Source organism: Ostrea edulis, chromosome 4 (genome assembly GCF_947568905.1).
Source record: "Ostrea edulis chromosome 4, xbOstEdul1.1, whole genome shotgun sequence".
Taxonomy (NCBI): Eukaryota; Metazoa; Mollusca; class Bivalvia; order Ostreida; family Ostreidae; genus Ostrea; species Ostrea edulis.
This window is the reverse complement of record NC_079167.1, coordinates 50076465-50101328: the sequence shown is the minus strand read 5'-3', so window position 1 is coordinate 50101328 and position 24864 is coordinate 50076465. Positions and strand designations below refer to the sequence as shown.

At 36.6% G+C, this 24864-nt stretch overlaps 2 protein-coding genes across 6 annotated transcripts in view; both read left to right on the top strand.

Annotated features, from left to right (window-relative positions):
• Positions 1 to 102: 102 nt before the first annotated feature.
• LOC125671416 (3-mercaptopyruvate sulfurtransferase-like) lies at positions 103 to 4846 on the top strand. The gene is made up of 3 exons (XM_048907149.2): positions 103 to 932; positions 1019 to 1177; positions 2811 to 4846. The coding sequence occupies exons 1-3, from the start codon at positions 341 to 343 to the stop codon at positions 2942 to 2944; spliced, it is 885 nt and encodes a 294-aa protein (XP_048763106.2). The 5' UTR covers positions 103 to 340; the 3' UTR covers positions 2945 to 4846.
• Positions 4847 to 11119: 6273 nt separating this feature from the next.
• Positions 11120 to 24864, top strand: part of LOC125669535 (cell division cycle and apoptosis regulator protein 1-like) — a 30369-nt gene continuing 16624 nt past the window's right edge. For all 5 annotated transcript variants that reach the window (XM_056162845.1, XM_056162844.1, XM_056162842.1 and 2 more), the window contains exons 1-8: positions 11120 to 11171; positions 11444 to 11501; positions 15303 to 15484; positions 21338 to 21564; positions 21663 to 21780; positions 21908 to 22019; positions 22957 to 23212; positions 23494 to 23719. In XM_056162845.1, the coding sequence (XP_056018820.1) occupies positions 11450 to 11501; positions 15303 to 15484; positions 21338 to 21564; positions 21663 to 21780; positions 21908 to 22019; positions 22957 to 23212; positions 23494 to 23719 (1173 nt within the window). In that variant the 5' untranslated portion in view covers positions 11120 to 11171; positions 11444 to 11449. The remainder of the gene's footprint in view (positions 11172 to 11443; positions 11502 to 15302; positions 15485 to 21337; positions 21565 to 21662; positions 21781 to 21907; positions 22020 to 22956; positions 23213 to 23493; positions 23720 to 24864) is intronic.

Genomic DNA, 24864 nt, shown 5'->3' with positions numbered 1-24864 from the left:
AATAACTAAGTTGATAACAATAACTTTAATAATTTTATTATTGGTCATTGTGAGTGTAAGTTTAATATTGATATTTACATCATAACGAATTTCCAGTATATTTTTAATGCTACAAGGGTTGTTTACAAATAGTCACAGATGTTTCTGATAGTGTCTACAAGGTTGTCTATTGACATCGTAGCAAGAAATAACACTATAACAGTTTAGCTCAGTAGCCCACACTAGGCATTTTAAGAACACTTTATTTTATTTTACAGTTTTCATTCAGGTCACCAGATTAATCCTTCACCAGTTCCGGCGGCTGGTTTGAAGGAGCAGCTATAGACATATTCTGTACAATATGAGTCGTTTCCAATCTCTTGTTTCTACTAAATGGCTTTGGAATTGTATTTCAAATTCAAATACTTATTCCTCCAAACTGAGAATACTTGATTCAACTTTTCATCTCCCAAAAGCTAACAGGGATGCATATGGGGAATATAAAGAGAAACACATTCCTGGAGCTCAGTTCTTCAGCGTTGTGGACTGTTCTGACCACACCTCGAAATATGAACATATGTTGCCAACGCCACAGGAGTTTGCTGCATATGTTAGTGACATAGGAATAAGCAATGACACTCATGTCGTTGTATATGATGCTTCAGATAGTTATGGTTTTTTCTCGGCACAGAGAGCTTGGTGGATGTTTCATGTATTTGGACATGAACAAGTGTCAGTACTCAATGGAGGTTTAAAGAAATGGTGTGAAGATGGATATCCAATAACTGATACCATAGAAAGCATGGAGAAAGAAACTTTTCACCCAAAGTTGAGGACAGAGTTGGTGAAGAGTTTTGAAGATGTTGAAAAAAATTTAGTTACGAAGACTTTCCAAATTGTTGATGCAAGATCTGCTGGAAGATTTCATGGAACAGGTCCTGAACCCAGACCTGGTATTGTAAATTGTTACAGTTGAAATTGTTATAATTTATATTATATCAATTATTGTAAAACTGAATTCAAATGTATCTTATTACAGAGATTAAACCAGGACATATCCCTCTTGCCAAAAATATTCCATACGGAACAGTGATTGATAAGAACACAGGAACCCTGAAATCCTCTGATGAGCTAAAGAAAGTATTTTTGTCAGCTGGAATAGACCTGGAACAGCCTCTTGTGGCTTCATGTGGATCAGGTAAGTTATGTCACTGATTTTCACATAAGCGTGACATTTCCTCATTCAAAATAGGCTGAAACTGTCAGACGAAAAGAAACAATTGATCATCAATTGGATAGATACATATCTAAGGAATATATTCCAAAGTTTTCTGCAGCATTACTTTGAAAATATTATCGTTTTGAATTCAAATCCTATGTAATTTACGAGTGAGTATCATGTACATTTTGTCCATATAAATGAAGTATAAAAAGCACAAGCAGGGCCATGGTGACTCAGGTGAGTAGTGTGGCCCATGGGCCTCTTGTTTCCAGTTTCCACTCTTGTCCATATACAGTCTCATAAAGATATTTTCAATTTCTCTGACTTGTGAGTCAAACTCTATCAGATTTGTATTAATTAACAATGTAAAACCCTCAGCAATGATTTGATAACTCTCATCTTGGAATATCATTTGTCCATATCATATATTCCAGCATTTATATTACTGTCATAGAACTTTTCTCCCAGCTTTATTATACACTTTATCTGCAATTTTCATTTGATGTCATAGAGCATCGGTATAGTGTAGGACCTCTTAAATTAATGATTATGAATCTCAGCAAAGTCATATTAAATGTTTTTGAATGTAACAATCATTTTGTGAATTGTTGTTGTGTCTTTAAAAAGTCTATTTAGATAAGATTGGAATTACAGTGCTCCCTCTATATACTGTCCTTCATCATAATGCCACCCCCACTTATTGCCTGAAAATCCTGAAGAACAGATTTCCTCCCATGTTAACACCCCCGCTATAATGCCAACCCCACATAACGCCTTAAGTCACTGATTGGTCAAATTTTATAGGGTTTACTCTTGATAATAATGCCAATTACCTAGCTCCCATCAGTAATTACACCTGTACTTTGATAGCAGTGGGGTGAAGTGTGAGTCTTGACAAGGTATTCAGGTGGTCAGGTAAATTACAAATAATTGCTGAATTAAAGTCAAGATTATCTAAATGTTTATACAGAATGGGGTCCAAATAATGTTATGGTATTAAACCTTTGACTGTTCATTGAATTGTCCGTAATTCATTATACTGCCACCCCCGATTTATTGCCCAAATTTGTCTTGAACAAAACTTGGCAATATATCGAGGGAGCACTGTACATTAGTGTTAAATCTAAGATCTAGAGAGGGCACACATATCACATGTTCAAAAGGGCACTTTTCGTAGCTGCAAGACAATTTCAGGGCACTTTCATTGTATCATATACTATGATAGTAATAGAATAATCATTTAGCCTCTTTAAAAGTTAATACATGCTACATTGATTTTAAACTTTTCAATCAACCTTGTGAAATAAAGAACAATTGTTTATATTAACAAATATTTTTAAAATTTTATAGAGAAAAAAGGGCATGATGCAATTAAAAAGGGCATGGCACGGCGCCATGCTAGTTTGCTTTGAATTTAACACTAGTACATATAGAACTAAAAAGTCCAACCTTTGGTACAAGTTTGGTCAGAAAATCATGTTTAAACTGGAACCGCATATGAATAACACTATCCACATTCTCATAAATCAGTCGCTTTTAATTGATAGGTAAAAGCATATTTACTAGCTCTTTTAAATACTGGACAAAAGTTTACATTTTAATTTTGTAGGTGTGTCTGCTTGTGTTCTGTCATTTGCAGCATCCACTCTTGGGAAGACTGTGCCTGTGTATGATGGAGCATGGGTTGAGTGGTACCTTAGGTCAAGGTCAGACCAGAGAGCCAGCTGTCCAGAGGACAATTAAATAGGTTTAACTCTACAGTTCTGTGACTTCCCTATGTCTAGAATGCTTCTGCTTAAATGATAAGGAAGTATCTCATTGTCTTTGTTCTTTGTTAGATGCATCACTGCGAATAAGCAGTAAACATATAAAAGAGAAGCTAGGTTTATTATGTGTATTATATTTGTTAGCAAAACCTTGTTGTCCCAACTGTTACTGAATGACATGTAAATACAACACAATTCTCAGAATAGGGGGCTCGACATTGACAGCAGAATCAACAGTGCAGTAAAATAATAACATTATTTCCTCTTTTGAAAAATTTGAAAGTAATATGCCTTGCCTCCAGAAGAACAAAGTCACATGAAAAAAAGATAAGTCAAAGTCGTTACTGACAACATTAAGAGTATAGTAAAATTGCATGGTATTTTGAACTTGCTAACCCCCCCCCCCCCCCCTCTTGGGGCCATTTTAAATGTCCTACCCCTAATCTCTAATGAAAGCAAAAACGGAGAAAATATTTTTCTGTATCTCATATGATCTACTTTCTAATATCTCATTATATCACCATATTACACTAGTGTTATCATATGAAGACTTCCCAAAATCTAAGCAGCAGAAGTATGAAAGAAATAATGATCGATATACTAAAATCTTTCAGAAGAAATATGGTCCATCTTATATTTTATTGAGCTTCTCAGTGTTCATTAGTTCTGTTTCATAGAAATATGTTCTTAAATAGTGATTATGCTGCAAATCAAGAAAAAATTTGTAATCAATCGAAAGCATTAATAGCAATTTACATGTATATCTGCTGTAATGGAATTCAGATGTCTTTTGCCATGAAAAGAGTGACCTTGAAATAGCCTTGATACAAAAACAAGAACATTGCACATCTTTTTTTCTTTTTCTCAAAAGAGTGTGTACATTCTGTAATTGTTGCTTACAAAATGTCAAATCTAAAATCGTCCAATAAATTTATATACAGTGTGTGGTGGTCAGCCAGGTTTGATAGGGGCCTGGGTTCAAATTCCGGTCTGGTCCGTTGCATTTTCTTCCTTCCTGTTACATTTGGTGCCATGGACCAGCTGCTAGAACTGACAGGTGAAAATGCCTGCCAGGGGATGAAGATCCTGGGTTGATGTCTTCAAGTGTGAAGACATTTATGGAGGGAGGACCTAAACTACTTCACTCAAGTCAATCAGTGGCTCAGGTGGTACCCCTACAACCCAAAACTGAGGACAGAAAATGATAGTCCTAGGGGTCCCCTGCCTTACCTGCATACTTCTTTTGCAGACTCTTCAAAGATGAAATTCTTTTGAACCTTCATTCTGATTCGATGTGATGTAAGGCCCAAAAAAAAAATATGTTGGTTTCCACTTTCCTGACTGACCCTAAAAATTTCTGCCGACCCTAACACATTTTTTTCCATTCTCACAGATTTTGCGAATGTCATCACTACAACAAGAGTATATTTATTGACTTATTAAGTTATTTATTATGCACATACTTCCCATGCAGAAACAGTTTTCGTTTACAGTACAGTGGAAGAACTTTTTTGATTCATCATATAACTTTTATTTGATTACTAGATAATCACTATATTTTATACATAGTAGAATACTGAATCATTATAAAATAATTCAACCTATGGAAAAAAAAAATTAAAAATAAGATAAAATGCTACCTACCTACCGACCCTTAAATTTTTTTAGATGAAAGTGGAAACCAACATATATTTTTGGGGGGCCTAAAATAGGCATTACAGGTGAGCTTAATTGCCCTCACATGCTATGTGACTCCTTTATAGGGTCCTTTATGGTTGACTTCATTTTTCTCTATCCCTTTATCATTTTTATTTTATTAATCACCCACACACCCATGCTTGTACTTATATTATGAAAAGAATTAAACAGACTAATTTTATTTGTCTTGATGTTTTCATACTCTTGACTTACTCGTATTCAATCAATAAAGATGTCTGAAAGTGACCCCACCCTCGGGAGTCCCCAGGTGGTACCCGTACAGCTCCAAACTGAGGGTGGAAAATGATAGTCCTAGGGGTCCTTTACCTTTCTTGCATACTCCTTTCACAGAGTCTTAAAAGATTGAGTTGTTTGCCTTCATTATGACCCTACATGATGTAAAATTGGGACTTTCAGGTGAGCTCATTTGCAATTAAATAACTATGTAAGCCCTTCCATGGGGTACATGTATATATGTTTGACTACATTGTTCTCAATCCCTTTATCAATTTTGTTTCATTCAATCATCCCATATTCAATTATTAGCGAAGTCTGAAAAGTGGATCCAACCTCTTGAGGCATCAGGTGGTACCCCTGCAGCTCCATACTGAGGGTGGAAAACGATAGTCCTAGGGCTCCCCTATCTTGCCTCCATACTCGTTGTGTGTTCTCTTCAAAGATTAAGTTGCTATTGACTTCAATTACAACCTTATGTGATGTAGAATTCAGAACTTTTAGGTGAGGTCAAATGCCGCGTTACCCCCTCTTTAGTGTTCTATGGCTTCGTATATATACATTGTTGTCTTTCTCTTAATCAATTTTGTATTTCATTTGATATCCCCATATTTAATCATTAGAGAGGTCGGAAAAGTGGCACCTCTACAGCCCCAAACTGAGGGCAGGAGATGATAGTCCAAGAGGTCCCCTTCCTCACCGTATACTACCCCACATTTGGGGCTATTTCTAGCACGAACTGCAAAGTGGGAAACGAGTAAGAGTAAGCGGGGACATCACTGTGTTCAGTCGTCTGTTAGTATAAGACTACTTTTATCTCTATCTTTATCTATCTTTTATTTAGCTGTAACAAAGCTAAATATGCCAACTTATCTAGTAAAACACGCTTCGAATTCCGTACCCCCTAAGGTCACTATTCCGCACCCTCAAATGTGGAGTTGTACACGGTGTACCTTGCGTCAATATCAATAAGTAACCAGCCTATCCCATTTCCGATTGACCGAGACGGTCACGATTTTCAAGCCTTGTTTCAATGCATGTTTTATACCTGGGTATAAAATTGCACGCGTATCGAGTCATTCTTTAATAAGATATTGAATGTCAAACATGGCTAGTGATGCAAAGGCATGCTTTCAATCTAAAGTTGAGTACCGTGCTATAATTCGGTACTTGTATTTAAAAGGTAAAACAGACAAGAAAATACACGGCGAATTAGCCGATGTTTATGGGTCTTCTGCACCATCTTATGCTCAGGTTCAATTCTGGGTAGGGGAATTCAAACGCGGTAGAACGTCTTCAGAAGATGAAGCCAGGTCTGGATGCCACCAACGAAGGTTCGGGATCTGGTATACTCCGGTAGGCGAATTCAGGTGGAAGAAATGGCACAGGCATTTCACATGGTAGCATTTCTTACATGATCGTTTAGGTATGCGCAAGCTAACAGCCCGTTGGGTCCCCAGATCCCTTAGCGACGAGCAAGTGACAACCTGAGCATCAGTATGTAGCGCCTTGTTGAGGCGTTTTAGGTCAAAAGATGATTTTCTTTTGCGTCTAGTGACTGTAGTTGAGACTTGGGTTGATTATTATGAGCCAGAGAATAAAGCTTAGAGTCGTCTGTGGGTAGGGCCTGGGTCCACGAAGCCAAAGAAGTTCAAGACGCAACCATCTGCTGGCAAGGTGATGGCCACAGCATTTTAGGACGCAAAAGGCGTTATCATGTTGGACTTTTTACCCAAGACAAGTACAATGACTCGAGTGTACTATGCACACTGCTAGACCAGCTGAGAACTGCCATCCGTGAAAAACGCCATGGTAAACTCTCTAAAGGTGTTTTGCTGCAACAGGACAACGCGAGAGTCCACACTTGCAAAGTTGCAATGGATGCTGTAGAGCGAAACGGGTATGAATTAATACCACATCCTGCCTGTTCGCCTGACCTAGTTCCTAGCGACTTCTTCCTATTCCCAAACTTGAAAAGGGATATCCGTGTCATTTCCGGTCTGGCAAAGAAGTCCTGACGGCAATTGAGAAGTGGGTCAATTCTACGGTCGTTATAACGATCTAGTTCGTCAATACAACCTATCATTGGGTCAAATGCTGTCTGACATATTTCATACCGATTGTTAGGCCGTTCTTGGCACACTGATTTTGACTACGGATAACTCCGTTTACCTGACAGGATATAGGGCTCACGGCGGGTGTGACTGGTCGACAGGAGGTGCTTACTCCTCCTAGGCACCTGGTGTGTCCAGGGGTCCACGTTTGCCCAATTTTGTATTGCTTATAGGAGTTATGAGATTGATCACTCTTCGTTATCTTCACCTTTCATTTAACCATCGAGCTTGTATCTCTGCTGGTGGACAGTCTGTCCCTGAGGATACTTGTCGCTCGATATATGTTCCTTCATGAATATACACAATAACGAAACAATACTGGTTGACACGTCGCCCAAAGTAAAAAGGTGTCACTCTGTGGAGTCTATAAGGGACACAGGCTCCTACAGATCGGTTGGTGTCCCTCGGATTATCCTTCGAGATATCAAAGATTTGTCTTATGTACAATCGTCAAATAGTCAGCTTTGGTACAGAAACGAAAATTCTTTTACCCAAATTAAAAACTGTTATGTTCCTTTAAGAGATACGAGTATTTTTTATTTTCAGATCCCATGTACTCGATCTCAAGATATTCTGTAAAAAATTGTAAAACTTTGTGATATACGGATCACTAGAAATTTATTTAGTAGTAATCTCACTGGACGTAGGTTCTATACCAAAACTTTTGATAATTTGACTTGTAAATCTTCTAACATTGTCTACGCTATTGAGTGTAACCAGCTGTGTGGCTTAATTTATGTGAGAGAATATTTCAAGTAAATAATGGTGGTAAGCATTTTAATGCACCCAACCACTCCATCTTGTCCATCAGAGTAAGGACTTTGGAAATTTTTCGTAGACAACGAGAGATCACTGGATCAGGACTCTATGTACTGCATTTCCTTACGGACGCAATGATAATGTATATAATGTGGGAAACTTGACTATATCCACAAGGACATAACGTGAATGTGATGAGACTCTTTCACAATACTCAAAGACGGAAACGCAGTCATAAACATCGTTCATATAAAAGACCAAGTATAAATAATGTGACGTTTGGTTCACTTTTACCTTACGTCAACAGACAATTAGGTCCACATCATATTCGTACAAAATTTTACTCTGTTCCATTGAGAGTTTTACATACGTTATTTGAAGAAGCCACAGCTAGTCTATACTTGGATTTTTCAACACCTGAATATAGACTGAACTCTATGATTATGGATGTTGCCAATCACAGGCCCTTTGGGCCAGCACGGGTCATGGGTGATATTCCTTCCAAATCATGCCGCCAGTTCCTTGATCCCAAATTTACAACAAAAAATAGATGTAGTCAACATAAGCAACGTTCTTCGTCATAAAAGGGTTCAGTCTTGTATTCCAACTTATTTCAAGTTCAAGCCTACACCCTGTATTTCCTACAACTATACTTCTACTATTGCATCCAAACTTTTCAATTATAAACAAACTTTGCAGTGCCTAGATATAGACCATCTTATACGTAATCCACCAACATGTTCTTGTTCTTCATCTTTTTTCAATTATAGTCCAGCTGGACATGCCATTACTGGTGATATTGATATACATATACATTTAGTTGAAAATGAGGACCTCAAATAACTTATTCTGAAAGGTCCGAAATACGGAGAACATCGGTCTTTCAATTGGCGATAGAACTTCATCTCTATTATGAATTCTGTCAAAGATTATGCCAGACGATGGACTAAATATGAAAAAGAAGAACTTGATACATTGTCAGAATGGGTTAAAAGCATAAGAGGGATATTGAAATCCCGTATCAGACATATTAAAACAAAAGTACGTACCATCTATCCTTCTGTGTTTAGTAAACCAGAAGTGATAAAAGAATTAGATAGGTAACATGAGGAATACGTTTTGGTTCCAGCTGACAAAGCTTGTAACAACATTGTCTTTGTTTGTAAGGTTCATTATAACAACTGTATTTTAACTGAACTTGGCATTAATTCCACTTTTGGTAATCGTACTTGTACTCCAACTGCCCTTTCAAAAGATGAAATTCTTCAAAACCGTGCTTCAGTTTTAGACACATTTAATATCTCAGTCAATGGGGCGATTGAATATAAGTTACCGTATCTATACTGGATTCCTAAACTACATAAAAACCCTTACAAACAAAGATACATTGCTGGATCCAGTAAGTGCTCTACCAAGATCTTTGCTCCTCACGAAAATATTAACAGCTGTGAAGGGGAAACTTCAAACTTACTGTGCGACAACATATGCCAGAAGTGGTGTCAATCAAATGGGAATTCTAAAAAATTCTAAAGAATACGGATAAAGACTACGAATAATTCCGTTTACCTGATGAAGATATAGGGCGCTCATGGCGGGTGTGACCGGTCGACAGGGGATGCTTACTCCTCCTAGGCACCTTATCCCACCTCTGGTGTGTCCAGGGATCTGTGTTTGCCAAACTATCTATTTTGGATTGCTTATAGGAGTTATGAAATTGATCACTGTTCGTTATCTTGACCTTTCATAGTGGAGATTCAAGTTTGTTAAAATCATTACCCCCGGGGTATGATGGGGCCACAATAGGGGATCAAAGCCATACATGCGAATATATAAAGAAACTCTTTAAAACTCTTCTCAAGAACCACTAGGCCAGAAGAGTGGAGATTTACCTGAAAGCTTCCTGATGTATTGTAGAATCCAATTTGTTCAGATCATGACCCCCGGGGATAGTGTGGGTCCACAATAGGGGATCAAAGTTTTACATGCAGATATATAGGAAAATCTTCTTCAGAACCACTGAAGGCAATTTCAATCAAACTTGGAACAAATAATCCTTGAGTGAAGGACATTCAAGTTTGTTGAGATGATGAGCTATGCCCCCTTCAAACGGGAGATAATCACAAAAATAATGTGGTGTCATTTAAAAATCTTTTTTTTTAAAAACCTCACTGGGTCAGAAAAGCTTCTTCTCCAGAACCACTGGGCAAATTTCAATCAAACGTACGGAACAAACCATTCTTAGGTGAAGGGGATTCAATTTGAACAAATGAAGGGTCATGTCCTATTCAAAAGGGAGATAATCATAAAAATGCAAAAATTGGGTGGTTCATTTAAAAATCTTGTTCTCAAGAACCACTATGTCAGAAAAGCTGAAATTTACATGAAAGTTTCCCGACGAATTGGAGATTTAAGTTTGTAAAATTCATGACCCCTAAGGTTAGGGTGGGGCCACAATAGGGGATCAAAGTTTTACATGCGAATGTATAGGGAACCAATCTTGGCACAAAGCATCCTTAGATGAAATTTGTTACTATGAAAGGCCACATACACTACCTGTCTATAAGGGCATATGAAATTTGTAGTTAAGTTTGATAATTGATGAAGTTTTAGTTGCTACCTTTGAATTTTTTTTTGGTGATTTTTTTTTAACCAATCTGCATGTATAATGATAGTTTTGCTCAAGCTTGTTTAATGCTAGGAACTGTTGCTTAAGTGAGTGATGTGGCCCATGGGCCTTTTGTAAATGAATAGTGAATAATATTAGTATTGAAAAATATTTATTCATATACTTATCTTCATAGTTATTGAATGTCTTCTAGGTTCAAAAACTCATTTTGCCGAATTCACATTTTCCTAAGGTGACGAGTTGACAAGGTGCCGAGTTGACAAGGTGCCGAGTTAGTTGACAAGGTGCCGAGTTGACAAGGTGCCGAGTTGACTTGTCTTCACTGAATTTAAATGCACTAGTTGAATTGAAATTCCCTTAAACAATATTATTTTAATGGTAGCAATTTCAAATTATTGTTGGAAACTTTATTTCATCAAAAATGAATGTAAGAGGAACATTGAACAGGAGGGCGAGTTGCCTTGAGGGCGAATCATTGGGGGGGGGGGGGGGGGGGGGCGGTTGTCCAGCATTCAAATGAATCTATAGATTTGAACAAAAATATTAAAGTATTCTACTGTAACCCACTTTATGCAGCTGTCAACTATAGTGTACAAATAGATTTAATTATTTGATAAAGCCCCACAAGACTTTTGATATAGTTAGTGGGCGCATTCGTGTTTTTCCGAAGACACTCCATCGTACGAGTTAATGCAAAAGTAGAAAGAAAGAATAATACTTCGTTTCGAGAAAATAAATCCTAAATATAGTTTAGCAACCACACATCAGCTACGGTAAGGTAAAACATTAGATTAGGATAAGTAGGTTTGGATCTTCATTAATACGCCTGCATTTCTTTGTTGTGATGAAATATTGAAGTTTACATGACGAATTTTACTGTATGATGATGAATGCGGCATGTATTTTCACCAAATATATAGCTAAATGTGTAACCCCGGTCTCATGATGACCACGTTTTTCTGCCGTGTATTGTTATCACAGAACTTAGTCTGAAGTGTACATATGTCACAGAATTGTTTAATTTACTATATTTTTCTTGCACCAGGGAACAATGTCGCAGTTTGGTGGCACAAAAAACCCACCGTGGGCAAGACCCCAAGCAGGTAACTTTTATTTTGAAGATTTCTCTGTTTATCAGGTTTGGAACACTTCCCCTATATAGTATAGCGAGATGCAATTATCCCTCTTTAGCTAGAAAATAATTATTACCATGAACATGTGTTGTTTTGATTGGAAATAAAGACAAATCCTCTACAATGCTGATTTACTACAACACATTCAACGTGGCACAAATTACTTGTGTATATATATAGATAGAGATATACATACAGTGCTCTATACAGCGCTATAGCAAAAGTATTCACGATTTTCCAAAACGGCAACTGTTTCCTTGCACGTCTCAATTAGGAAAGGACAATAACTCAATCTAATTAAAATCAGACTTCTTAGATCCACGCCGTATACTCTGCTTAAGAATATCGGACATAACCCGACTAGGGGTCATGTTCATGTAAACTTTATGTTAGCCAATCAGCGTGTCGCTTATGAAATTGTTGGTGTTCACAATTCAAGAAAAATAGCTGTGATTGTGGTTTAAAGAAAACACATCTAGATGTGACGTCGCAAGTTGTTATTGGCGATAATCACAGGGTTTATATCTGGAGAAAAGCAAATCTACCCCAATGCATGTGCCCTCCATGTAAACGTTGGTTTTCAGTTATGGTGTTGGGATGCATCTCTTATGATGGTGTGGGGACTTTGTGTCTTGTTGATGGCAGCTAGCTGCAGAACTGTAGCTCTCTGAAAAAATATTGTGACGGAACAGAGAGGTACAGATCCACCCCTTATAAAAACCTTCGATTTACGGTGCACAAAAAGCTGCACACAGTTGAGGCCCGATATCGTTGTATTCTTTTGTTGCTGTCACATAAATTTAATATAAAAAAATTCTTGACATATTTTCCTAAAATAAGGACTTCACAACCATCTCTCAAAGTAACATTCAGATAGAAGACAATTTGAAAAAAGAAAGGCAGTGTTGAAATATAAAATTAATTTCAATTAGAAAAAAAATGTGAGTTTTCAGTGATTCATTTTGGCGTGCGTCCTGCGTAAATTACGCATTGGATTTGCTCAGGACGCATGGTTTCAATAACTGTGCATCCCGGCGGACGCATGAACATTCGAAATTATATGAAAATGTTTTCATTTTCTCCCCGGTAATTAGTATGAAATCTAAGCTCCAGAACGTACTACACACCCGAGATATTCTGAATTAAGAATATTGATATTTCATTGGTCAACTCGCATTGCATTAACCAATGAAACCAAATGATATATAAGGCATTACGGCGGGTAAACAAAACTGGGAACTAGAATTTCCTCGCATATAATCCGATTCCACTGATTTTTTTTTTATGTTTTAAAACTTCCTAATCAGGGAAAGTTAACAACAGTTTTGCAAAGTGATGTGAATGATAATATTGCCAGTAACTATATACGGGTAAAAAACAAACGCGGAGTCCCCGAAATCAAACGTCAGTCCTGAAAACGAAGTAGAGGTTGAGAAAATTCGAAAGGTGAAAAAAATGTCATCAAAAATGACTTGCACTTTATTCTTGGCTAAGATATGAGAAAAATGAAGAAAACGGAGAAAAAATTATTTATTGCAGCATTTGCACAGAACAAAAAAACTAAATGGCATGAACAAAGTAGCTAGGAATAAAAACTTCCATCATTCAACTTTAAGCACCTGAAAATCATTTTGCAATATGAACTAGCTACGAACAAGAATTTTCTGCAAATGACGGCTTGTAATAAAAAGCGAAATATTCATTAAGAAATGAAACTTATAATTCTTTGTTTGATGCATGTATCAAACGAAACATTGGAGGAAAACTTCATCAATGCGCGTAGCAAAATAATTTGTATTTTATTCATATCTTTAGTTATGCTAATTTTTGATAGCAATGAAAAACAAAAATCAAACAAATGCATTTCGTTATATATAATGCTTGTGTGGAAAATCCCGTTCTATAAATAGCACTAAAATTAGAACAGGGAAGACGCATTCCAGAGAAAAGTAGTCCCGCGTGCTTAGTGCAGATGAACTCCGAACGAAATTTTGACAGAGAAATCAAACGAATTTTTCAACCAATCAGCATCGTTTATAAGTCATCACTTTAAAAGTTATTAAATGATTTCTCTAGAAGGGGGTGACAACACTAAACTTCTTCCTTAACTTGGTTTGTTTATACCTGTGATTGTCAGGCTGTTTGTTTGAAATAATGAAATTTGGACTCATTGATTTTAGCATGGGACTCATTATTGTAATCAAGGGGAGTCCGCTGGACTCATGATAACCATTTTCAAAATGAATCACTGGTTTTGGGCAGCGTGACAATCCTAATTTACGAGTTTAATTGATACTGATAGCAGTATGGTCTGTATCTTCTGTCAGAAATTCAGTGCTATTGCCAGTGTTTTTGTATTTTCTTATCCATAATACAATTTTTTTTTTTATAATTTTTTTTTTTTTTTGGTTACATACAATACATCAAACACTTACACAAAAATACCTTTCATACATGCATACATCTCCCTGTGGTTTAGGTTACTTGCTGTACAATAGTGAAAGTAATAATAATAACAACAATACATGTACTAAAAATAATGATAAGTACATGTAGTAATAATTAATCAATTGCAAAAATATTTTCCCACTTCATCCATATTTTATCAAAGTTATGTATTTTAAATGCTTGAATTGCAGCATATTTCTCTACATGATATTTAAACTTTAAGTGACATAGTAATCCAACAAGATTTGGTTCTTTATTCTGCATTAAACAGATAAATATGTATTGTTTAGCATATAGAATTATAAAGTTTATAGCTTTATTATTTAAAGACAGTGGAATTTCACCAAATATTATATTTGACACATTAAAACCAATTCTTTCTGAAATTTTTCTATATATATGAAGACTTAACTCACTCCACAATGTTTGGGTCTTATTACACGAAGTAAAAATATGTGTTATTGTTTCAATATTACTTGTACAAAATCTACAGAGATCATCTGGTTTTTATTTTGCTATCAATTGTACTCCACTACAATAATGCCCCAGGGTTAGGCAACCCATAAACTTGTATGAAATCATTAACAATTGGCCATGTATAATTCACAGTTGTAACCTAGCTCTTGCATTTGGTAACGTAAAGAAGGAAAACTGGGCCATTCACCAATTGTAGTTGAATTAAAATTACTGGTTGAAAGGTGTATTTGAATAGAGTAAAATAATTTCAGACAGCAAAGTTTGTCATTCGGACGAATGGAAGTTTACATGTGAGATGAAAATTTAATGTCTATCCCTGAGTGAGGTCTCGCTATAGGGGAAGTGTTCCTATCTTTTTATTTAAGGACAAATGAAAAAGCTTATCATTTCAAAAGACAGTAACTACATATGCATAATGATCAAACAGAAATATTCCTACATGTGATATCTAATGTTTTACAGGTGAGTCACTTTTTCAGAGCCTATCTCATGCTCTCCAAATTAAATTTTTATTTAAAAGGACCCCCCCCCAACCCCCCAACCCCCCAACCCCCAACCCCCAAATCTTAGTCTTTAGAATTGTACATCTCAGATGAACTGATTGTGGATCAGCTCTTTGGACAAATAGGACTTGTCCTAATTTGCTCCGCTTTTAACATTGATTAGCAAGCCTGAAAAGCAAAAACATTTAGTCTGCAGTGTAAATACATTTGTAGAATTAGAGTAGTTGTAGTGCTAGGTGTATTTATAGGATATATATGTATATAAAGACCCCCCTTTATATTTGATGCTGGTCTACACTAAACTAGTTCAAAGATTCTACAATGTTTATGTTATTGTTGACAGTGACAGACTATACATCTGTAACAGCGACCTCATCCATGAACAGTTTGCCTCAGTCTCAGGTTGCCACCCCTCTCATGCAGCAGCAGCAGGTCCAGCCCATGTATGGTATGGCTAATGCTGGCCAGAGTGTGGTCAACCCACAACAGTACACAGCTCAGCAGCTTCTAGGTCTACAAGCACAGGTGATTTGAACATATTTTCAATATGACAAAGCTTAAAAGGGATTGGATTCAAGTTCTAAAACTAAATTAAATCATATTAATTAATTTGGAGTACTTAACCAGTTGAATAGTGCATTTTATTTAAGTGACCTATTACTGTTTGTCCCAGTGTTCGAAATTAGTTAAATAATGACAGACCTTATTGTATTGGCATAGACCACAATATTGAAAAAAAATAACACAAATTTAAAACATTGTTATTTACTTTTAATGTACTTAGAAAGCATATTTTCTTTCCATAACAATATCCTTTCCTCATAACGTTTATCAGACGACGACTGACCAGGGTCCTTTGTGAGAACTCTGTTGCTTTAAACCTAGAAAATCGGCATAAACAATTTGGTCTATCTCAATTACAATTGGCATAGACCGGTGTCATTTGACATAGACTCGGCCTATGGTTAATTTCGAACACTGTTGTCCCAGTTCGTTATTGTCCATTCACCTTTGAACATATGAAACTTTTTCTTAAATGCTACTAGGCCAATTTAAACCAAATCTGGTAGACCATTTTTACCAAATTTGGCATATCTGTGGGATAAGGGGAATTTTAGAATTTTAGAATTTTGTCACCTCTGTCCCCTTAAGGGCAGAGAAAAGTGGCCAAAACTTTTTTAAAATGATGCGAGCTTTAACCATCTTCTTTACTACAGGACATCTATCAAACAAATTATGTGCATAGTCCTGATGATCGAGAAAGCCTCTACCAAAACTGTAAATTCAATACCTTTTGGTTTTTGGGGCTATATTGGTGTTTTGTGTATTATTTTTATGCCCCTGAGATCGAAGATCAGGGGGGGCATATTGTTTTTGTCCTGTCTGTCATTTTGTAATTCTGTCTGAAACTTTAACCTTGCTAATACCTTTTGAACAGTAAGAGATAGAGCTTTGATATTTCACATGAGTATTCCTTGTTACAAGATCTTTCCATTGGTATTGAACCTTTTGACCTTGACATTTGACCTACTTTAAATTTTTTTTTTTACATTGGTCATAACTTCTAAATGGTAAATATTAGAGCTTTCATATTGTACATGAGCATTTCTTTTGACAAGATCTTTCTACTGGTACCAAGATATTTGCCCTTGTGACCTTGGCCGTCTTCGGAATTGGCCATTATCGGGGGCATTTGTGTTTCACAAACACATATTGTTTATCTTCTTGATTTATGGATATTAAACAATCAAATTTAATACAAAGGAATAGTGAGGAGAGAAGCCTTTATCAAAATTTTGAAATTTATGGCCTCTGGGTGAGGGATTTTGACACTTATGGTATTCCATGTATAATGAAAGGATAATGGACAATTTTGAAGGATTTAGATCAACATAAAGGTTTATTGTTAAATAATGATGAAAGTGAAGCAGATGAAATTCACATGACTGGTAAATGATTAGAAGCTGGACTTTTTGCACTTAAGACTTGTCTGACTTAAGAGTTGTCTGCCCTTTGTAAAAAATAAGAAAAATCTAATTTTCTAAAAATGTGTGTGGTCAATGATTAATTTTATTTCATATTTTAATAAAGAGAAAGTGTATGCAACTTTCTATTAAGAGATTTGTATGAAAATATAATTTCTTTTTAAAATATTGGAATAAAACTTGCTTTTCCCATATACTTCAATGTTAAATTATAGGTGAAATAAATCAAGCAGTAAACAAAATTTTGAAAATTCCTATGGTGGATTATTTTTATTTGATGAACCCTTCAAAATGATACCATGATTACAAATATTCCACCATCCATTTATTAGCGAGCGACGCGACAAATTCGCTCCATTGATTACACATATGAGTCACGTGATTTGCTCTTCATCAGCTGAGAAAAGATGAGTATTACCCATAATGCTTCTGGAAAAATGTCGCCATCACTGCGGTATACTTCATTGACAATCCCGTAATTAAAATAATTAGACTGTTTAGAAAGTACCATAAACATTTTTAAATTCCAGACATGCTTTCTCATACCTTCAAATGTTTTGTTTTTGCTTGGTTTGAGAGAAGAAGAAAAAACATTGCAACTAATATGACGTCACAATGTAACTGTTTACATCCACCGCGTTAAATGAAGAGGCAGATAAAATGTCTATAAGTCGTGTTGCAAGATGTTAATGGGCTTCGCTCGTCTCAATGGTCACACCATACAACATATTAGATATGAAATATGATCATCAGGGTTCGAAATTAACTTTTTCAAGCACTAGTCCGTACAGACTAGTCACTACTGATGTTCACTAGTCCGCACAGCATTTTACTAGTCCGTCCAGTATATCATAAAATGATCTTCATTTTATTCAATAGTATTTAATCAAACCAAACACATCACAGTTGGAAACAATTTAATTTCTGACACCTACAGAAGAAAAAGAGACCACCATATTTTATTTCGTATTCAAGATCTTCAGAAGCATACAATATTAACCTCCGAGTTAATCCTTTTATAAACGTCCATATGTGCATTCGAGATCGACGTTTCTGTTGTTTTGGTGCTCAGATCTTAGAGTCACACGAGTTCGAAATTTTATCAATAAAATTCACTCGATTGACCAAGTCAGTTATGAACTACTGTGTTAGAGTTTCGAATGACGAGAACATTTTTGCATAAACGTGCATGTTCTCAGACCACACTACTTGCAATTCTTGCACCTAGAACACGTTATCGTGATGTGTACTCGACGTTCAGAATCAGCAGGAATTTGACAATTTGTGCACGTTTGAAGAACGGCGGTCTCGAACGCACTCCATGTGTTTGGAAGATCAGGCTGTCATAGTCATGCAAACACTTGACCATGCAGTTAATCAACCATAAGTTCAAACATCTAAGAGACTCCGACAAATCTTGCTAAAAATCTTTACCATTTCAAGATGATTTCCGGATTTTCACTAGTCCGTATGGACTAGTACTGTAGAGAGTTCACTAGTCCGACACGTTTTTTACTAGTCTCGGACTTACTGACATAAGTTAATTTCGAACCCTGATCATTATACATTGCATACCTTAAGGTGCGTGAGGCTATATGGCTCATGTAGTGATGTAGTGAAAGTACATTATTTTAAAAAATTCATTGACTCCTGTACATCTAATGAACAAACTTAGTGTATAGTGATAATAAGGAAAGAAACCCCTGCCAAAAGTGTGTGAAATTCATTGCTCTTATTGTAAAAATGCATATTTCTGTAAAAGTCTTTACTCCTTGACATAAAACAACCCGTAACTGGGATGTCATTAGTTCAAGCCCTGCTTGTATCATGGCTGCGTCAAACCTAAGACGTAAACATAGGAGGTGATTGCTCCACTGCCAAAACACTCAGCATTTAGATGTGAGACTCGTGGTTCTTTCAGATATGACCTTGAAAAAAATAGCAGTCACATGTCGCAACAGGCATTTGCACGTTAAAGAACCCTCACTGCTACGGCCTTTAGTGCTAAGCATAGGTCCCCTCACTGCTATGGCCTTGAGTGCTAAGCATAGGTCTATATTTGTGTTACTTCACCTATCACTATTGACGTCTCAATAAGAGTGAAAATTTCTCAAAGGGACATAAAACAAACAAAAAACCAAACTGATCGTGAGGAGAGAAGGTGGGTCTGGTGCTAGGGCAAGACTCGCATGGTAAAATTGTATTATTTTTTTCAACTTCTTTTAGAATCCTGGATGCCAAACAACGAAACGAAGACTGTCCCTGTCATTAATAATAATAATGATAACGATTGGTTTTTATGTAGCGCTTTTCCAGCATATGCTGCTCAAAGCGCTTTACAATACATTATTACCCCGGCAGACCTTATATCAATCTCGAACTTTCTCAGCTTCCTGGGAAACAGACAGTGCAAGCTGCCGTTTAGATGCTAGAGCACTAACATTCTAACAATATCTTTCACTGTCTATAGCCAGGTACCCAGAGCATTATAAAGTCTGAAATACTGTTCAAGTCACAGCTCTCTAATGTACTTACATTGATAGAAACTCCCTTTTATACACCCATTATCAGACGAGATGTATTATGTTATGCTGCTGTTTTGCAGACTTTTTCCATAACAGATGCATGTATAGTGTTGAAATTTGGTCACATTTTCTCCCTCAAGAAGCATTAAGAATGAGTTTGCATTTCAGCTGGGTTGGTGCACTGTGACCTACATATTGGCTAAAAGTAGGTCAAACAGTTTTCAAGACTTTTTTTGTTACGGGTACAGATATTGCCTTGAAATTTCGTCACAACTTTCCTCCTAGAGAAATACAAGTTCAGTTTGCATTGCAGCTTAATTGGTGCACTGTGACCTACTTTAGAGCTAAAAGTAGGTCAAATACTTAATTTGACTTTTTCTCATGGATTGCACTGAAATTTTGTCATCACTGTCCGATGGGAGTGTGATGTAACGTTTGCGGTACTCTTGTTTACACTTACATTGATAGAAACTCTTACCATTTTTTTTTTTAGTAAACTCAGGTGACCTATTGCAATCGGTTGTAGTCCGTCGTCGTTCGTTAACAATTGAACATTTTTAACTTCTTCTTAATAACTACCAGTCCAATTCTTTTCAAATTTGGTATGAAGTATCTTTGGGACAAGGGGAACATAAAGTGTAAATTTCAGGTCTCCAGCACCCCTGGGGCCTTAGGGGCAGGGCAAAAACTGTCCAAAATTGACTAATTTTCAAAAATCTTTTTCTCAAGAACTGCACATGTGTAAACAAAACTAAATGCATGGTGATGGAGAGCAGGAAGGCCTCTACCAAAATTGTAAATATCATGATCCCCAGGGTGGGGCCAAACTTGGTATATAGTGTTTATGTGTAAAACACTTAAATAACATCTTCTTTAGTGCTGTTGATACTATATTGAAACTAAATAGATATTTAGATAGAGCAGGTAGTCCTTTACGAAAATTGTAAATTTTATGATCCCAGGGGTAGGGGTTTTGGTATCAGGATGGGGCCAAAATGGTCAGTTATTAAATGTGTGAACAATAGACATTTTTAACATCTTAATAACTATCATTCCAATTGTTTTCATATTTGGTATGAAGCATCTTTGGAACAAGGGGAACATAAATTGTAAATTTCAGGATTCCTGCACCCCTGGGGACTTAGGGGCAGGGCAAAAACTGCCCAAAATTGACCAATTTTCAAAAATCTTCTCAAGAACTGCACATGTGTAAGAAAAACTAAATGCATGGTGATGGAGAGCAGGTAGTCTTTTACCAAAATTGTAAATTTGATTTTCTCCAGAGTAAGGGTTCTGACCCCAGGGTGGGGCCAAACGTAGTATATAGTATGTATGTGTAAATTTGCTGATACTGTATAAAATCTAAATGCATACTTAGGAATAGCAGAAAAGGATGTATAAAAAATGGTGAATTTCATAACCCAGGGTTATGACTTTAGGACTAGTCATATCTTTTGATGTTTAAATGTAAATACACCTATTATTTAAAGCCTTTCATCAGTGTATGCACTTTTGAGGACAGTGAAGTTTTAAGAACACATCTTGTTTATACTGTTGCTGAACATTAGAATTTACCTTAGATATTCAGAACTGGAAATTTTTCTAGATTTCATAGCCCATGGAAGTAGTGATACTTTTTCACTAGTATTCAGGTGACTGATAAGGCCTGTGGGCCTCTTGTTTACTCTTACATGACACAAATATTTCTGTGGGTCACAACTTCTTATTTTAAGGATAATAAAAGTTCATATGATGATGTAACTTTTTATCGCATGTTACTCGGGTGTCAGGCGGATATATTCTATTGGGTGTCTTGTACCATAGAGCATATGCTCACTTTGTTATACATGTACTTCATTTCTTTGAAGCAACAAGCCGCAGCTGCCCTACAGCAGCAAGCACAAGTTATCCCACAGCCAGGTATTGCCATTCCAACAACTCTAGCAACCACACAGGTTGCCACAGTCAGTTATCCAGCCCCCCGAGCAGCCGCTGTGCAGGCCAATCAGCCAAAACAGCGGGTATTTACAGGCACCATCACCAAACTACATGATAACTTTGGATTTGTAGATGAGGATGTATTCTTTCAAACAAGGTACTCAATTCTAATTTTCATTTTGATATTAAAAATTGAACACATTATGTTTTTGGAAGCTTTAGACACACAACTTTATGCTTTGTTTTATTGTACAGTTGTGTCAAAGGGTCAGCACCAAAGGTGAATGACAGAGTTTTAGTTGAAGCTAGTTTTAATGCAAACATGCCATTTAAGTGGAATGCGACTAGAATTCAAGTTCTACCTAACCAGATGGTAAGTGGTAAACAATTATAATTATTGAACAAAAATTTTGAGTGATTGGAAACATCATATCTATAGAAATTTACAATGTTGATCTGAATGAAATTTTATCACTTACAAAGTTATTATCATGTTAAAGAGCTCTCAGGGCAATCAGCATGGTCTTAACAAACCTGTATTTGGAGTACAGCAGGGAAACCAGATAGGAGGGTTTACAGGCCAGCCTGCACCACAACCACTAATGCAGCAAGGTAAGAAGACAAATAATCATTTTGATGATGCGTTTTAAGAATTAGAATAATAGTGCAAAATAACATATTTTAATCTTAAGAAATCAGTGAAAAGGGGTTGCAATCCGTATAAACCCCCTCCTCCCCCTTCTTCTTTCTAAATCTTGTGATAAATAGTGGATTTAGCATTAGCTCTGTAATTATACACCCCCCACCCCCCACCCCACCCCACCCCCCGAACGAACGAAGTTCTGGGGGATATATAGGAATCACTGTCTGTCCGTCCGTCCATCTGTCTGTCTGTGCAGATTCGTGTCCGGGCCATAACTTCTTTGTTCTTTGACATAGGCATACCATATTTGGCACACAGGTGGATCACCATGAGATGATGTGTCGAGTACCTTCATGACCTCTATATGACCTTGACCTTAAGGTCAAAATTAAAAGTTTTTTACAATGGATTCGTGTCCAGGCCATAACTTCTTTGTTCTTTGACATAGGCATACCATATTTGACACATGAGTGTATCACCATGAGACGATGTATTGGGTACCTTCATGACCTCTATATGACCTTGAACTTCAAGGTCAAAATTGATTATAGGGTTTTGACATAGTCATACCATAAGACATGGGTGTATCACCATGAGACTATGTGTCATGTACATTCATGACCTCTTTATGACTTTGACCTTTGATCTCAAGGTCAAAATTATAGGTTTATACATGTATTTGTGTACTATATCTTCCATTTTCTTCTACAAAGGCATACCATATTTTTACACTCAGGAAAGAGGTAATTTATACCTATTAACAACACCCTTTGGGAGATTGGGGTAAGCGGGGAGTATTCTTAGTGAGCATTGCTCACAGTACCTCTTGTTTGAATTAGATTTTTAGATAGAAACATCCAAGACAATATTTGATAAAGAGTTGTTTTATGTTGCATGTATTTGTAGGGTTTAATGATTCTTTAATACCAAGGACTGCAGGAAATATCAGAAGGAATGAAAGATTTGATAGAGAGAGAGAAAGGAAAAGGGACAGGGAGAGAAGGGAAAGAAATGATAGACCCCCTGCACCAAGAAAGCGATCAAGATCAAAGTCACCAACAAAGAGAGCTGAAAGTAACAGTCATCAGAGAAGCCCAGCTAGAAGGAGGCCTAGAATTGTGCCTAGATATGTTGTACAAGTGCCAAAACTCTCTTTTGATATGTAAGTATAAAAAAGTATTTCTTTATACATTTACTGGAATATTTTCCTTATTCTACTTTCTCATTTTCCTATTTTTGGCAGTTCGAAACCATGGCTAATTTATATTTAATGATATTTATTAAAATGAGAAAAGTGGATGAAGATTAATTTAAACTGGCAAAATTGTATTGAAATTATTATTCATCTACTCTGCACATCTGCACATGTATTACAATTTAGTTATGCTTGAAAACTTGTAGTCTCAACTGCTATATAATATTTTTTAATTCAATTGTTTGCAGGAAAGAGGCCAATGTAATTTCATTGAAATCAAGATACGGTAATCTGTACATACCAAGTGACTTCTTCAATGCCAGCTTTGAGTGGACAGAAGCTTTTCCTTGCTACAGACCTTTTCAAATGGGAAACCACTGTGGCTTCCATGTCATGCACAAAGATGTTGAAGCACTTGGTGCAAATGAATCAGTCCTTGACCCACCAGATGCAGACCACCTCTTCAGTGCTAAGGTACAAAAAGTTGTGATGACTGGTGAAATTTGAATTTCTCTCTGTTTGGGCAAATTAAATGAAAAAAGGATGGAAAGGTTTCTACAAAAAAAAAAATCCCCCCAAAAAACCCTCTCAGTCATTTGATTTTGTTCTACTTGGAAAAGGGTTCAATATAACCATAACCGATGTTGAACTATATTAATGTGACTGGGGATTAATTTTGACTTCAATATAACAGTTCAATATGATTGACTTCAATATAAGTGGAGTAGACTGTAGTTTATATCATTTGTTTATAATCAGATAATATTCTTATGGAAACGTCTAAGTCATAAAAAAAGCATTGAAAATGATTTTGGAAAAGGGCTTAAGATAGGTCAAACTTCAATCTCTTGAATTGAGGCAAGGTCTCGAGTTTTTCCCTATTACAAGATACAGTTTTTCTACACTCCCAATTTCTCCAAATCCTCAATTTCTCATTACAAATGTATCTTTGAATTTCCCTCTCGATAACTAAAAGTACTGGTTGTTTATAAATGGTACTTTATTATACCCCCCGCAACAAGTTGTGTGTGTGGGGGGGGGGGGGGGGGGGGGGGGGGGGATATACTGGAATCGGGTTGTCCGTCTGTCTGTCCGTCCGTCTGTAGACGCAATGGTTTCCGGGCTCTAAAGCATTATCCTTTCCACCTACCGTCACCATATCATATATATGGACTACCCATTGGATGAAGATGTTCCGTATCGATTTTGGGGTCAAAAGGTCAAAGGTCAAGCGCACTGGACATTGAAGTAGCAATATGGTTTCCGGGCTCTAAAGCGTTATCCTTTCCACCTACCGTCACCATATCATACATATGGACTACCCATGGGATGAAGATGTTCCCTATCGATTTTGGGGTCAAAAGGTCAAAGGTCACGCGCACTGGACATCGAAGTAGCAATATGGTTTCCGGGCTCTAAAGCGTTATCCTTTCCACCTACAGTCACCATATCATACATATGGACTACCCATGGGATGAAGATGTTCCCTATTGATTTTGGAGTCAAAAGGTCAAAGGTCACGCGCACTGGACATCAAAGTAGCAATATGGTTCGATTTGTCATGCCATTTGTTTTTTACACTCAGAAAAAGAGGTAGTTTATACCTATTACCAATGCCC

Excerpts from the sequence above, each read along its gene's own strand:
- LOC125671416 (XM_048907149.2), top strand. The coding sequence starts at position 341 with ATGAGTCGTTTCCAATCTCTTGTTTCTACTAAATGGCTTTGGAATTGT. Across the intron at positions 933-1,018 it reads AGGTCCTGAACCCAGACCTG|AGATTAAACCAGGACATATC; the intron begins GTATTGTAAATT and ends ATCTTATTACAG. Across the intron at positions 1,178-2,810 it reads TGTGGCTTCATGTGGATCAG|GTGTGTCTGCTTGTGTTCTG; the intron begins GTAAGTTATGTC and ends TTAATTTTGTAG.